At 36.6% G+C, this 17,616-nt stretch overlaps 1 protein-coding gene across 10 annotated transcripts in view; it reads left to right on the plus strand.

Annotated features, from left to right (window-relative positions):
* Positions 1 to 17,616, plus strand: part of PDE1C (phosphodiesterase 1C) — a 558,870-nt gene that overhangs the window by 493,253 nt on the left and 48,001 nt on the right. For all 10 annotated transcript variants that reach the window (XM_054558853.1, XM_024249266.2, XM_054558851.2 and 7 more), the window contains 2 exon segments: positions 297 to 527; positions 7,418 to 7,495. In XM_054558853.1, the coding sequence (XP_054414828.1) occupies positions 297 to 527; positions 7,418 to 7,495 (309 nt within the window).

Consider the following 17,616-nt stretch of genomic DNA (forward strand, 5'->3'; position numbering starts at 1 on the left):
AGCTATTAATAATGGTGATATTAATAATACCATTATAATATTGGTTTATTAATTATAATCCTTATTATTTTCTCCCTGACCCCTCCTCTAACTGACTATTTTCAGAATGACATCATCATGAACCTATTTTATTTGTTTCCTAAGTATACATGCCAATCTGATGAATTAAGCAAAAATGTACCCAAACACTCAGTAAACACCTTAGATACTCTTTGTGTATTAAAACAAGCCATTCTCCTAATGGCATGACCTCTTTTTCTCTTTTCTGTGCCTTTCCCAACTTGCCATGGACACAGAGGAGAAGGCCAAGAAGGAAGCAGAGGAAAAGGCTCGCCTGGCCGCAGAGGAACAGCAAAAGGAAATGGAAGCCAAAAGCCAGGCTGAAGAAGGCGCATCTGGCAAAGCTGAGAAAAACACATCTGGAGAAACTAAGAATCAAGTCAATGGAACACGGGCAAACAAAAGTGACAACCCTTGTGGGAAAAATTCCAAAGCTGAGAAGTCATCAGGAGAACAGCAACAGAATGGTGAGTAGACTTGCACTGGTGAAGGGCTCTTTTCGCGGCGTTAATGATATGATGAATGGAAACTGGTGAATAACCCTACTGATGGGGACAGCTCACAGGGCAAGGCTTCCCTGCTCACCCAGTTCCTGCTGATCCCACCTCAATGGGCTGCAGGATTCCAGCAGAAGCAGCTACCAGCTCACCTGTGCCATCCTCTTCAGGGAGATTAATACCTTTCTGGCCATTTCCAGCTGCCCTGGAGACTCTAGCCAGTGCCTGCCTGGCTGCTGGGGGGAAATTACCATGATCAACCCCAGCACATTCCTGAGTGCAAAGTGGGTAAATGGAAAGTCATTTTCCCATATATACCATCCCTCTATGAGGGCCAGATCTCAGTTTTGCCTGAGCCTATTCCCGTAATAGATATCTGTATATCTGTATGTGTACAAGTGTGTACTTTAGGGGGACCAGCTGTTTCAGTTTACCTGGGACTGGGAGACACAGAGCTTTCTGTTTTAAAAACAGAAAAGCTCCAGGCAAACTGGGGTAAGCTGGTCACCATAGTGTGCATATAGTTATTGATTTCTTATATTTAATGCAACAAATATCGATTAACAACTACGTGCCAAGCACCATGCTTAGCACTAGGGATTTAGAAATGGAAAGGCCACAAGAAGCCCAAAATATCAAAGGTGATAGAGACATCCTCCAAATATTTCTAGTGAAATGTGAGCAAGTGAAAGTAGTGACATGGCAGATAAAATGCCCAAGGAACATGTGCAGAGAAAAAGACATTAGCTTTTTGGGGACTGGGGATTATAAAATGGGGTAAATGTCAGAGTAGGCTTCAAGAGGGGGTTTTCAGTGCTGAAGTTGGCTGGTCAGATGGGCGAAAGAGACTTCTGAGTGGAGAGAACAAGATGAGCAAGTACACGGGGCTTTGATTTGGTTCCCTTGTTTAGGGGCAGGTAGGAAGTTCTGAGTCTCCAGAGCTTGCAATTGCCAGGTTGTGGCTGAATAGCAAGGTAATTTAGCAGTCAACAGACCTAGATTCAAGTCAAGCTGTGCTTCTCCCTTTTCAGTGTCCTTGGCCAGGCTACTTAACCTTCTACTGTTTCTATACAATGTATACAGTAATACCTATTCACAGCACAGGCCTCATGGAACCTTCAGTAATACTCATGATAGTAAAAACAATGAAGAGAATAACAACAAATAGCGTATATTGACTGCACACTAGATGCTGTTTTAAGTTCTCTTTTTACATATTCATTCTCTTGCCTGCCTGATGGGGCCAGGTAATCTACTCAGAACTGTGTTCTAGCTATTATGCCACAGGGCCGCGGTCAACGATTGCTGTATGTAGAAAGTGCTTAACACGATGTTCTCCAATTATTTTTATAATTATCCATCTATAACATATAATCAGAGAGCAATATTTTAACACATGTAATAATAATGATAGCTTATATCATATTCCAGGAACCTTGCAAAAATTACTTCAGTTAACCCTGGTGACCACCCTAGGAGGCACAGAAGGCCATTGTCCCGACTTGTCCTGCCCCCTTTTGGAGACTGCTCTTAATTCATTTGCTTTGTATTCAAGTGCGTTATGGTCTGGAAAAAAAAGTTATAAAGAATTTAATAAGAATTTTTCATGTACCCAAACTACCATTTGATCCAACAATCCCACTCCTGAGTATCTACCCACAGGAAAAGAAGTCATATGAAAAAGATACTTGCACATACATGTTTATAGCGGCACGATTCACAATTGCAAAAATATGCAACCAGCCCAAATGCCCATCAATCCATGAAAGGATAAAGAAATTGTGATATGTGTGTGTGTGTGTATACATATATATGTGCGTGTGTGTGTACATATATATACACACACATATATACATACATATATATATACATATATATATACACACATATATACATACATATATATACACACATATATACATACATATATATATACACAAACGCGATGGAATACTATTCAGCCATAAAAAGGAATGAAATAATGGCATTTGCAGCAACCTGGATGGAATTGGAGACCATTATTCTAAGTGAATTAACTCAGGAATGGAAAACCAAACATTGCATATTCTCACACATAAGTGGGAACTAAGCTATGAGGATGCAAAAACATAAGAATGATACAATGGACTTTGGGGACTTGGGGGAAAGGGTGGGAGGGGTGTGAGGGATAAAAGACTACAAATTGGGTTCAGTGTATACTGCTCAGGTGATGGGTATACCAAAATCTCACCAATCACCACTAAATAACTTACTTATGTAACCAAACACCATCTTTTCCCCAAAAACCTATGGAAATAAAACTTTAAAAAAATAAAAACATACGTTCATACAAAAATTTTTTAAAACAAAAATTTATTGTGTACCTGTTACTGTTTTAGAGGGCAGTACAGGCCCCTCCTTGCTACCCCTTCTGAGGTCTAAACCAACTGAGAGATAGGTAACAAAATCAGAAAGTCAATGATCAAGACATCAGCTCCACTAAAACTGGAACTGACTTGGGAAACACAGAGTTCGTCTGCTGAATACATGGGCTTCTTTACATTTTGCTCTGAAATGAATTTACACAACCAGACACTGTATAGCCAGGCACAGGACTCTTCCCCCACCCCAGCACCCTGGAAGGCTGCTTCTAAAGTGACAGAAAAGGTGTGTGTCTGACAGAAAACATATCTCAAAGCAGTCTGGGATGTGGGTGGCTGGGCTGGGCTGTGCATGCTCAACCCTACCTCCTAGATAAATAATCACTCCTCTCAAAAGAGGAACATGTAAGGGGTGGTGAGAAAGGCAAGGTGTGTTTCTTCCCTCTGCTTTTTCTTTTAATAGAGTGGGTTAGAAATGTCTTGCTCTTAGTAAAACCAGTAACAATAATACCACCATTTTATTGAATGCTTAACATGTATCAGACATTGTACTTGAGATTCTATCTACATTAAATCATGTAAAAGTTCTAACAATTCTATGAGGTAGAAACACTCATTCCCATGTTGTGGGTGGGAACATTGAGACTCAGAGAAGTGAAATCACTTGTGTAAAGCAAGCAACCATTAAGCAGAGATCTCAGGTTAAACTCTGATCCATGTGAGTCTCAATGCTCTGTTCAGTAACCAGCATGTCCCTGCGGTTTGGTACCTTCAGGGACAGAGGCCATCAGAGAAATATGGAAACTTAACTGCTGTTTATAAGAGGCTTACAATATACTTATTCCAGGGATTGGCATGCTTTTTCTATAAGGGACAAGATAGTAAATATTTTAGGCATTGCAGGACATAAGGTCTCTATTGCAACTACTCAACATTGCTATTTTAAAGCAGCCACAGATAATATGCAAACAAATGAGTTAGCCTGTTTTCCAATAAAACTTTATTTATAGAAATTAAAATTTGAATTCTACGTAATATCATATGTCATAAAATATTTGTCTTCTTTTAACCATTTAAAAATGTAAAAGCCATTCTTACTTTGTAGGTCATAAAAAACCAGGCAGCAGGGCCAGGTTTGACCCATGGGCCATAGTTTGCCAACCCCAGGTCTAGTCAGTGGGAGAAACCAATAAATGCAAATAAGCTAGTCACAAAGAAGGATATGAATTCTACCATAGGGAAACAAAGACCCAGAGAGGGCAGATGTGGAAATAATAATTCATTTTGAAGTTGGTTAAGGGGAAATCCTGAAAGAAGCAAAACGGGTACCTGAGTCTTCAACGAGGCTGGCTTGATTTCACAACTGTGCTTATTTCCTGAAATAAGCAACAGTCTACCATTTCCCTTTAAAAGTAAGCAGTGAATGAGAGGTGGGAAAAGAAATCAGTTTAGAGCAATAATAAGAAAGCCTAATGGTGGTTCGGGACTATATTACAGCAGCCTAATTAAAATGATTTATAACTGCACAGGAAGTCTCTTTCACTTCCCCTTGTTTATTGAGTAACAGCTCACATCAGCCATTACTCCAGATACAACCCATGGGAAATTACCTAATGGGTTTTGCTCAGGCAACATCATCAAACAAGCATGTGTCACTGTCCCGACCCCCTTCTTTGTGGGGTGCCCAGGATATCTTCCAAGTTAGAGCTGAAGGTTGTTGGTGAAGGGGGGGTTCTCAAGGTTTGGGCACCCATTGGCAGTGACAGGATCTTCTAATCTTTGCCCTCTGTTGAGATGACTTCATCCCACAGCCTCCCCATTCCTGGCTGAGAACAGGGACCATCACGGGCTGCTGGTTAGCAACCAGCAAAGGGAACCATCTCCATGACTTCCAGAAGACATCCTGGTGTTGCTGTAGCTGTGGGTGAAGCTCCAGTTCAGAGCAACCCAGAGGGCTTAAAAAGCATGCATTAAGAGTGTGGGGGCTCATTGAGGGAAGAATGAACTAGAAGGAACTAGTTTGACTACAGGGCTCAAGATCCTTGAGTCCATCTCTGGCTTCCTTAAAATAGGGGAAAGCCAGTATTTGGACTGTTTTGTGGGACCTCTGAAGGATTTCTTCTCTTTTGGTGGTGGAAGAGGTGATGACCATGTCCTCCACTTAAAATCCTCATGTTTGGACCCTGGCCAGAGTAGACTCCCCTGCTCCTCAATTCTTCCACCCACTCTGTATTAGTCTGTTTTCACACTGCTGATAAAGACATACCCAAGACTGGGTCATTTATAAAGAAAAAGAGGCTTAATGGACTCACAGTTCCACGTGGCTGGGGAGGCTTCACAATCATGGTGGAAGGTGAAAGGCACATCTTACATGGTGGTGGCAAGAAAGAATGAGAACCAAGCAAAAGGGGTTTTTCCTTATGAAGCCATCAGATCTCGTGAGACTTATTCATTACCACAAGAACAGTATGGGGGAAACTGCCCCCATGATTCAATTCTCTTCCACTGGGTTCCTTCCACAACACATGGGAATTATGGGAGGTACAATTAAAGATGAGATTTTGGTGGGGACACAGCCAAACCATATCATGGTCCATCCCATTTCAGAATTAAGAATGAGAGGGAACCTGGAGAGTTTATTGACTTCTAGCTTAGCTTAGTATTTGTCAAATTCCATTGAAAGTATGTGGTTTGTAGAATATATTACAACCCCCAATAGTCCTGAATCATCCTTAAATAATCACTTCTTTGTAAATTCATAGACCAAAGGCATTTAGAAATGGAAATAGTGAACAGAAGTCTGAAATCTAAAACTTGAGCTTCATAGAGAAGTTGCAAATACTATAGTTGAGGGCTTGACAGTTATGCTGCAAGAGGGAGATCCAGGTGCAAGGTTGGGGCAGATGTGAGTTCAGGGTGGGGTATGAAACGTGTGAGTGGGCAGTCCATACCCCTTGACATAGATGGAATGGCCTGTGTTCAACTGGCTGCAGGAACCTCAAGAAAAAAACTCAAATTTGGAAAACATCCTTAATCATCTGGTGAGTGGGTTATTCAGCAAATTTTACAAATTGGACATTTAGTGAATGAATCTTTGATGAAGTTGTCTACTTTCAATAATAGTAGCCCCTTCATAATGGGCTATTAGAAGATTTAATAAAATGATGCATGCAAAGCATTTAGCACACTGCCTGGCACAAATAAAGTAAACAAGAGTAAATCCTGTCCGTCATACACATTCCCTGGAGGCCCAGCTCACTCCAATTATTACTGGGATCTTTTGGCTTCAATAAGTACCAGTATTTGAGTGAGAATGTGTTCTTGGTTTTATGCAGGCTAAAAAGAAAGCTTCCATTAGTAAGACTGGTAAGAAAATATCCAACACGTGAAAATAAGGCTGGGTGAAGAGGCCCCTGACCTTTCCATGTAATACTGGCATATTGTTGAACACACATGCCCAGGGATTGTTAAATTATTTTAGATAGGGGTGCAGCACTATTTTACTGTAAAGAACCAGATAGAAAATATTTCTGGCTTTGCCTATCTCTTTGCAACTATTCAGCTCAGCTGTTGCAGCATGAGAGCAGCCAAGGGCAATATGTAAATGAGTAAGTGTGGCCATGTTTCAAGAAAACTTTATTTGCCATAATCGATGGTGGGCACCATTGACCCAGGGGCCTTAATTTGCTGAATGCTACTCTTGAAGAACATGACTGTGTTTAACTTTATTTACTATTTGATTCAAGCCTAGGTACTGTGAAGTTATATGCTAATTTATAGATTTTTGACTGAGAGAGAAGATAACCCCAAAAGTTATGGTTTTATTGCCCTGTAGGATATAACCAGTTTTCTCTCTAACGTAGCAAATATATTTTCACATGTTTCTAAAATACCTGTCAATACCCAGCTCCAGTACTCTTGGAACCTTCTTACTATTACCTCATAAGTGGGTTAAATATATTTTTGACACGTGTTCTTTCTAAGAATAGCATTTTACAACTTTTACAAACTACATTTTGACAAGATCATTTATTAAAATACCATTTATAGCTCTGTTTTAGAATAATAATAACTGTATTGAGTGATATGCCTTCTAATTTATCCAATATGCCTATAAGGTAGGTATTAACATACCCATTTTGCAGATAAGAAAACTGAAGCACAGAGAAGTTAAATAGCTATTAATTGGTAGAACTTACAGTTAGCTTGGGTTTCTCCTCACTCCACAGCCTAACAGTAAATCTTAACTGCTTCTCTTAGAAGATAAACACATAACTTAACTACAACTCTGTTTAACAAGAACTTTCAGCCTCAATTTCTGCATCACAATCCAATTTCCAGGACCTAACATGATTACAAAAGATATTTGCACTCAGACACATACACTCTCATGACTATAAAATTATGCTGCACATTTTTAAACCTTGGCAGGTTTAAAGATGTTTATAACACCCCCCTCAGCTGTATACATATACTGTTTGTCATGTTTATTACTTTCAGGTGACTTGAAAGATGGTAAAAATAAGACAGACAAGAAGGATCACTCTGACATCGGAAATGATTCAAAGAAAACAGATGGTAAGAGTATTATTCTCATTACATTTTTCCATAAAATGTGCAGTTTAATGTAAGCTTGTTAGAATCATACCCAAAATTGAAATAGTGGTTGTGAATATATTCTTGTATCCTGAAAAAAAACCCTTCAATATATTTAAAGGGTACTATTATCCCTTTATCAATAATTTATAAATTATTGCTATATCTCTTCCCCTTCACCCTACTTTCTCCATCACAAATATTTTCTATACCTTTCTTTTCCTACTTGCCATTTTTCATCTTAAACATCATAAAAAGTTTATTTTGGACTTGCTGATCAGACAGCTAGAATGGAGTATCCATATACTGCTAATGTATTTATAAGTTTTTTGATGGGGAATCATGCAGCATAAATGAGAAATGTTCCGTGTTTCATGTTTTCATGTTTTTTTCCCTTGAACTAGTTCTTATTTTTGTTTAAAACAAAAACAAAAACTGGGGTCTTTATAGTGCTAATGTTGGGAGGCAGAATATATGGTTGTAAAATACAGTTTTGCCAGCAAGAACAAGTCCTAAAGGCAATGACAATGCAAAACGCAAGATTAACAACATTTTACTGTTTCTAAAACCTGAAAGTTCAAAGTATATTACCCTTCACACTTTGAACTATAAGATTGAAACACCTGCCCTGGCCTTTTACATAAACTTCGTTGTTTCAGCTATCACACAGGTTCATTACTAGTTATCCCCTCATACGCAGACGTCATATTAAGCTAAAAATTAAAGTTTCCACGGAGTGGTTTTTGAGAGAATCCCAGACTCTCTAAATCATACCTCCCTAGAGACATCATATTTGATGCTAAACTCTTCTTTGAAACATTTGGTTAGAATACCTTTGAAGAACAAATGCTGGGTAACCAGGTGGAAGAATAAGAATAAATTGGAACATAATTCTTTGCACATCTATTATAAAGGAAGCAGCCCCTTTAGCTTTCAGCCCTAAGCTGTTATGACATGCTGTCTTTGCTTGCATGCATGAAAACAGTTCTCAAACTTTTTCTAAAAAGACAATGCAAATAATTAACTCCAGGTGTTTTATTACGTAATACCTGGGGAACACATACCTGCATTTTTTTTTTTTACCAATGTGCTTATGCAAATGGAAATCACTTACCTAATGAGTGTACCCTTCTTGAATAATTGTGACTAAGAAGTAAATTACACAGAACAAAATAGAATTTAGAATGACAGTCTCTGAGCCAGACTCTATTATAGGTAAGGTTTGTTTAAATACCAGAGGCTCTTTGCCAGCCATCAATACCAAATCAAGGCAACCAAAGCCAGAAAATGTACAGTGGAGGAACAGTGTCAACTTCAATCCCAGAACCCAGACACTTTCTCCATCCTGTATCCAACTATTGGCCCACAGCTTCCTGTTAAATTTCTATAGCATAAAAGCCCAGAATAAATCAAGTCCCAAATTTTTCATATGCCATTTTGAATCTTGTTGCATTTGTATATTGTGGTACAAACATCTTCTATAATGATGTCATGTGGGCATTGTGGAATACATTTTATCACCTTCATAAAGCCTTTTTAACTGTGCCCTTTGTAACTGAATCATACGCAAGTATTTAAAAGAATTAAACAGGTTTTTTTGGGGGGAGGGGGGAAGTGATAAAATAGATTTTATATTCTATTGTGCAAACAAGTGTAAAGTTTGATTGTTTAATGAGCAGGATTCTTGATCTCATGGGGCAGTAAGCAGACTGCTATAAATAAAAGAGACATTTTTTAATGTCTGTCTCTGTTTCCCTCCATAGCCTGTTCTTCCACTTCCTCAAGTAGGTCCTGGTGTGTCTGTATACTTGGAAGTTTGCACGCAAACATAATCATGAACAACTTTGCATTTTATATTCATTGATGGACTAATATGACATCATTACTGCTTTGGTATCAATAGAACTTAGAGCATTGAGCTTCAGTGACTTGCACTATTTTAGTCCAAAACCTGTAACAGGACTAAAGCTAATTCTTGGTGGCAGGAAGTGGAAAGCAATTTGATGAGTCCCACCTACCCTTTTCTTTTTGGTCATTAAAGCTCTCTACTTCAGAAAAATTTAAAAAGGAAATATGTAGATCAGGAGATACATTGATTGTTTTTAAAACTATGTAGAAACAACCAGATATATTTTTGAACATTTCTTTTTGGATCCTATTATGTCTGATAATGAGTGGGAGTCAATTTAACAATTTTTAATGTCCCTAGCCCTAGACCAATCCCTGGGAACCATTGGTGACTAGTTCTCTTTAATATTTGAGAGGGAGTATCTGGGTACAATTCATGCCCAGTGTGAACATTGAGAGAGAAACCCAGTGGAAACTGAATCACAGGTGGCTATTCCCAAACCCCCATGAGCCAGGGCATGCACAGCGGGAGGTAGTATGTGCAAAAAAGGTAAATTACATCCTGGCATAATGAACACATTGCAGCTGTACATTATCTCTGTAAGTCGACTGCGGTACTATTTAGTACCTTGCAGCAGTAATTTTCTAACTGACTTCAAAGAATGGATGTCCTTTAAAAGTACCTTACTTACCCCTAGGGAGAAATGTATTGACATAAAAAGATCCAGGTCTCTGAGCCAAGATTCTAATCATGCTTAAACTTTTCCATTGGCATTGGAAGACTTGTGGGTTACCACACAAATATATTCTTTTCAGTGCATGTTTAGTCATGTTTGTAATAACATAGCCTCATGGACTTGCCATAATTCATTATAGCTATCCAGAAATACAAACTTGCCCTTAACTTTACTTGATCACATTAACAGAGAAATAAGAGATAGCCATCTTTTGTGTCTCTCAAACAACAGATTATGATTAGGCCCTGCATGGTTATAAACCAAGTCTTAGGGAGGGAATTCAGCAGGAGTTTCTCCTTTATTGAATATCCTGGGAACTGGAATGTTTATGGATGGTCTCATGAAACTGAGAAGTGAGTTATGAAGAGTGGAAAGGGTCGGCAAAAGACAGTCTATGAATGTCTGCTTTTGCCAAAGATAAGTAACAAGAACTGGATTTACCCTCCCACCTGAAACAACCCAAAACCCCAGACAACATATGTGAAAGAGTGCTTTTTAAGATACCAGACATCAGGAAATGGAGAACAGTGATCTTTGAGAGCCAGGAAATAAATGAAATGAGCCCTACAATTGTCTCAGCTTACTGCCTTGAAAGGACTTCCAGGCAACATAAAGAGGAGTGACATAGGCACATCTCAGTAACTCTGTGATTTGAGAAGTTGGATAAAAATCCAGGAAGACCAAGATGGCTTTAGTTAACAGAATAGAATACTGGAGAGAAGAGGATTACAGAGAGATAAACTCTAGAGTTCTGAAGAATATAAGAGTACATTAGTACTCCCTTACTAGCAGTTTCACTTTCTGTGGTTTCAATTACCCATAGCCATTGAGAGGACTTCCAGACAGCATAGAGAGGAGTGATACAGGCACATCTCAGTGACTCTCTGAGTTCAGAAGTTGGATAAAAATCCAGGAAGACCAAGATAGCTTTAGTTAAAAGAATAAAATACTGGAGAGAAGAGGATTACAGGGAGATAAAATCTAGAGATCTGAAGAATATAAGAGCACAATAGTACTCCCTTATTATCAGTTTCACTTTCTGTGGTTTTAATTACCCATAGCCAACTGTGGTCTGAAAATATTAAGTGGAAAATTCCAGAAATCAACAATTATAAGTTTTAAATTGCACACCATTCTGAGAATGTGATGAAATCTCATGCCGTCCTGCTTGTATTAGTCTGTTCTCAGGCTGCTAATAAAGACATACCTACCCCAAACTGGGTAATTTATAAAGGAAAGAGAAGTTTAATGGACTCACAGTTCCACATAGTTGAGGAGGCCTCACAGTCACAGTGGAAGGCAAAGGAGGAGCAAAGGCACATCTTACGTGGTGGCAGACAAGAAAGTGTGTGCAGGGGAACTGCCCATTATAAAATCATCAGATCTCGTGAGACTTATTTACTATCATGAGAAAAACTCATCCCCATAATGCAATTACCTCCCCGCAGGTCCCTCCCATGACACGTAGGGGTTATGGGAGCTATGATTCAAGATGAGATTTGGGTGGGGACACAGCCAACCATATCACTGCTCTATTCCACCTAGGATGTGAATCATCTCTTTGTCCAGCATTATCCGCACTGTACTGGTTGTACTTACTACCCACCTGTCACTTAATAGCTGTCTCATTTATCAGATCGACTGTTGAAGTATCACAGTGCTTGCAATTAAGTACCTTTATATTACTTAACAATGGTTCCAAAGCATAAGAATGGAGATGTTGGCAATTCAGATATGCCAAAGAGAAGCCACAAAGTACTTCTTTTAAGTAAAAAGATGAAAGTTCTTGACTTAATAAAGAAAGAAAAAAAATTATGCTGAGGCTGCTAAGATCTATGCTAAGAATGAAATCTTCTATCAATGAAATTGTGAAGAAGAAAAAAGAAATGTGTGTGTAATACATATAGGGTTCAGTACTATCTGAGGTTTTAGACATCCCCTGGGAGTCTTAGAAAATATCGTCTGTGTGTAAAGGGAAACTACTACACCGAGCAACCCATGCAATGAGGAAACTACCTGAGGCCAGAACAGAACCATCCAAGAGGATTAGAGGGAACAGTCGTGATGTTCACACAAGTCAGGGAAAAGTGCCTATTCCCACTAGCCAGATTTAAATATCTCATTATTTAAAGAAAATTAGGTAAAAGACTCATATTTGTCTTGCTTTAGTCATGGGGAGTAATTAGCTGTAGACTATATGCTGCTCTGGTTCTATCTAACAATCTTAAAAGCAAGACATAAAAGGGATCAAAGTGTCTCCAAGTAATTTAACTGCATCCCAGAATAAAGCTCAAGGATATACATAGAGTACAAAAATATCCAGCACCCAACAAGGTGAAATTCACAACATTTGGCATCCAGCAAAAAATTACCAGGCATGCAATGCAGTAAGAAAACACTACCCACAATAAAGAAAAAGCCCAACCAATTGAAACCAACCCAGAACTGAAACAGATGTTAGAATTAGCAGACAAATACATAAAAGCAGTTCTTATAACTGTAGCCCATATGTTCAGAAGTAGACACATGGAAGATCTTTTTAAAAGACTAAAATCAAACTTCTAAATATGAAAACTACAATATCTGATATGAGAAATGTGATCGATGGTATTGATAGAATAACATTAGATGAGATTAATGGTAAATACACTGGATGGAATTAGACTTCGGAGAGGAAAAGATTAGCAAAACGATAGCAATAGAAACTACCCAAAAGGAAATAGAAAAAAAGAATAAAAACAGAATTGTAGGACACCTTCAAATAGCCTAATAAATGTGTACTTGGAATCCCCAGGTAGAGGAGAGAGGAGGAAAAATATTTGAAAAATCAGGGGCTATAATTTTGTCAGATGATGAAAACTATAAATCCACAGATTCAAGAAGCTCAATACATCTCAAGCACAGGGAATATAAGGAAAACTACGCAAAAGCATACTATAATCAGATTGCTCAAAACCAGTGATGAAGAGAAAAATTTAAAAACTGCCAGAGAAAAATTACACATATGTACAGACAAACAAACATAAGGATGACAGTAGATTTCTTGTGAGGAACAATGCAAATGAGAAGACAGTGGAGCTAAATATTTTAATTAATGAAAGGAAAAAAAATCAACAAAGAATTCTGTGCCTAGCAAAAATATTTTTCAGAAACCAAGATGTAATTAAAATGTTTTCATCAGACATACAAAAACTTAATGAATTCATCACCAGTAGAAGCACCATGCAAGAAATTTTAAGGAAAGGCAAAGTATAATTATGCTGTATGAAAATATGGATCTGTACAAAAGAATGAAGAGCATTAAAAATGGCAACTACATGGATAAATATATATGATTTTTCTAATTTATGTTAATGATAATTGACTAGGTAAACAAAATAATATAAATGTACTGTTTAGTTTATAATATATACAAAAATAAAATGTATGACTACAGTAGCAAAAAGTCCAGTAGGGGAGAAATGGGATATCTATTGTAAGGTTCAGTATCACACATGAGGTGTTATAAAATCATTGGAGGGTTGAGGTAAATTCAGAGCATATATATTATAAACTCTAAAGCAATCACTAAAACAACAAAACAAAGATATATAGCTGATTAGCCAACAGATAAAATGGAATCATAAAATAATTAATCCAAAACAAGGTAGAAAAAGAGTAAGAAGGGAACAAAGAGCAGGTGAGACAAATAGAAAACAAATAGGAAGATCACAGAATTAAAACAAAGCAAATCAGTTATCATGTTAAATATAAATATAAATCTCTGCCTTAATTAAAAGGCAGAGATTGTGAGATTGTAATATTCCCATATATTATGCCTTTATACAAAAAGACACAAATATAAAATTCCTGACTTCACCACTATCAAATATATTAATGTAACAAAATTATACTTGTATCACATAAACATATACAAATAAAAACAAAAATACTCAAAAAAAGGACACAAATAGCACAAAAGTAAAAGGTTGTAAATTGGTATACTGTCTTAACACTAATCAAAAGAAAGCCTTGGTGGCTATATTAATATATGACAAAGTAGATATCAGAACAAAGACAGGAATAAAGAAGTTTCAGCAATAAAGAAGTTCATTTCATAATGATAATGTTGTCCATTTATCAAGAGAATATAATCATTTTTTACATTTATGCACCAAATACTTGAAACAAACTACAAAAACGTTTTTAATTCACAATTTATTTGAAGACATTAATATCTCTTTCTCAATAATTAATAGACTAATTAGATATGAAAATCAGCAAGGAAACAAAGACTTCTACAACACTGTCAATCAACTTGACATAATTGGCATTCCTAGAATACTCAACCATAGAAGAATACACATCCTTTTCAAGTGCATACAGAATATCTAAAAAGATAGACTATATTCTGGGAGAATAAATTAGTCCCAATAAATTCAAAAGGATTCAAGGCAAACAAATATGTTCATGGACCACGATAAAATTAAATTGAAAGGATGTTCGTATTATGTTATTATTCCTTTAATATCTGTAGAATTTTTAATAATGTTATTACTCTCATTTTTTATATGTGTAGTTTGTGTTTTCTCTCTTTTTCCCTGATCTGTATAGCTAAAGGTTAATATATTTTATTAATCATCACCATTAATATTTTCTATTGTTTTTCTGTTTTCTATTTTATTAATATCCATCTTTATTATTTCCTTTCTTCTGCTTGCTATTGGGTTTACTTTGTCTTATTCTTATAGTTTCTTAAGGTGAAAGTCATGGTTACTGATTTGAGATTTTTTTTCTTTTTTAATGTAGGCATTTAGTGGTATAGATTTTCTTAAGTACTGCTTTAGCATCATGATCCAAACTCTGATATCCTGCATTTTCATTCACATTCAGCTCAAAATACTTTCTAATTTCCATTTGGTATCTACATTGACCTAAGAGTTATTTAGAATTGTAATGTTTAATTTCCAAATATTTGGGGATTTTCCAGAGACAGGTGACATGTAAATTCTTCCCATGTTGATCTATAGGTTCAGTACAATCTCAATTAAAATCCTAGTATGCTTTTTTTGGTAGAAATTGACAAGCTGATTATAAAATTCATATGGAAATACAAAGCATCCAGAATAGACAAAGCAACTTTGAAAAAGGAAAAAGTTGGAGGACTACACAGAAGGTTTGATTTCAAGACTTACTATAAAGCTATGGTAATTAAGGCAGCATGGTATTGACATCAACACAGACCAACAGGTCAACAGAATAGCTTAGATATTCCAAAAATAGGTCTACATGTGTATGGACAATTTATTTTTAATAAAGGGCAAAGACAATTCCAAGGGAAAATGATAGTCATCAACAAATGATGATGACTGCTTGAAATGTCATATGCAAAATAATGAATTTCTAACTATACTTCATATACAAGTGACATCTCAAAATTTATCATAAAGCTAAATGTAAAATGTAAAACTATCAGTTTCTAGTTAAGAAAATATAAGAGAAACTCTTTTTGATCTTGGGTTAAGCAAAGATTTATTAGGCATGACCACAAAAGTGCAAACCATAAAAAACAAATTGATAAATTATGCTTTATCAAAAGCCTCTATTAGGAGAATAAAAAGGCAATTCACATTCTGGGGGGATATTTGCAAAACATATATTTGTTAAATAACTGATATTCATTAAATATAGATACTCAGTATTAAATAATAAGAAAACAATCCAATTTAAAACACACACAAAAAATTGAACAAACTTTTCACTAGAGAAGATATACAACTAGCAAATAAGCACATTAAAAGATCCTTGACATCATTAGGGATGTGAAAATTAAAAGCCAAATTTAAAACCATATTAAGATAAAACAAAGCTTGTATGAGGGGATATGTATATTACATCCACATAATAATTTCTTAGCTCTGCATTTTACTGTGGCTGTCAGGACACAGCTTTGTCGGTTTGTTTTCTCAATGAGGAAATTGTATTTCTTACAAACATTTTTTTTGAATATTTCTCAAGATAATCATGTTCTCCTATTTAGGATCTTAGTACAGAAAAAATGGAGGAGGCAGTGTTCTTGTTAGTTTGCATAGAACAAATAACTGATCAGAAGGGTTGTTGTGTACATTATAGGAATTTGCCTCTAATCATATCTACGTTATATAATTCTTCACAAGACTGTTGTCTCATGACCTTGACTTGCTACATGGCTCACAGTGGTCACCTGAAGAAATGTATGTTTTTTCTGTTTTTTTCTTTTTTAATTTTTTAAAAAATAGATGATTCCTAACAAGTTAGTTTGAAATGGAGTACGTAAATAAATTTGGAATGGATGACTCTGAGCTTTTAAGGCATCTCTTGTTCTATTTGAATTGATTTGCCAAGCCATTAATAAAAACAGCAGAAGGATACAACTTTACACTTGAGTGGTATTTAATTTTCATCATGTTCATATTTTGAAAAATGTTAGTTGCCTATAGGGTGAGGCATCATGACCTGCTCTTCGATGAAGCTGGTAGTGAAAGATAGAAGGGGCCTGTACAGATGTGGAGGTATGCCCTGCTTTGCAGATCTGGGGAGAAAAGAGTCAAACAGCAGACTGTGGGTAGAACTGACACATGTAGGTCTTTACTAGAGATAGTTTCTGTCTTAGGTTCATTTCTGGAGATTTGAGAAACAATAAATGCTTTGTCACATGACCTTTATTCAGCAGGTGTGCATTCACTGGTTATACGGACCCTGAGGGCATTATCAGTTTTCTTACTGGCATGGACACCTGTGTTCCAGTTTTCTCATCTCAAGGAATCATACTCACATTATTCTTTCTTCCAAAAACAATATCCACTTACTACTTAGGACGATAGTTTTGGATTGTCTTTATATGCCAGAATAAAGAACTGCCCTATTTTAGACACCTCAAAACCTTCCTTTTGGTTGATGTTTCATTTTATCACCTTAGTTTTCCAATCTCTGCTATTTCTTGCCACAGGGCTTCGTGTTATCACTTGTAGTTGACACTGGCTATGCATTGGTCCATGCAGAGCCATAGCAACACTTGAACACACTTACTTGTCTTCAGCACACTCATATTTGAATGAATCTTATACACCCTAGATATAGAACATGTTATGGAGAATTTTGTAATTCCTTTAATATTTTTCTCAATTTCTGAAAGACTATTTGTTTCTAAGGAACTGTTGATATGATTTTTGACCAAATTCTAATGGATTTACCATTCTTAGAGGATGGTGGTCTTAGTGACCATTTTTGTTCAAACTTCTACTCTAGTTTATGTTGCGTCACTACACATAAGTCATAGAAAATGTTTGGCATTTTGAGAATTCTTGACATAAGACTTTTTAGTGAAATTTACTTTGCCATTCATCATTTTGTTCTTTATATAAGAAGGGTGTCATTTGGGAAACACAAAATTCCTTCATCTGGCAGCTTAGGGGATATGTGATGATTAGAAAGAGAGGCTGCTGATTAGCTAGAAGAGCTCTACACAATGGGAGAACAAGGAATTCCATATTGACAGTA

The sequence above is a fragment of the Pongo abelii genome, chromosome 6 (assembly GCF_028885655.2).
Source record: "Pongo abelii isolate AG06213 chromosome 6, NHGRI_mPonAbe1-v2.0_pri, whole genome shotgun sequence".
NCBI lineage: Eukaryota > Metazoa > Chordata > Mammalia > Primates > Hominidae > Pongo > Pongo abelii.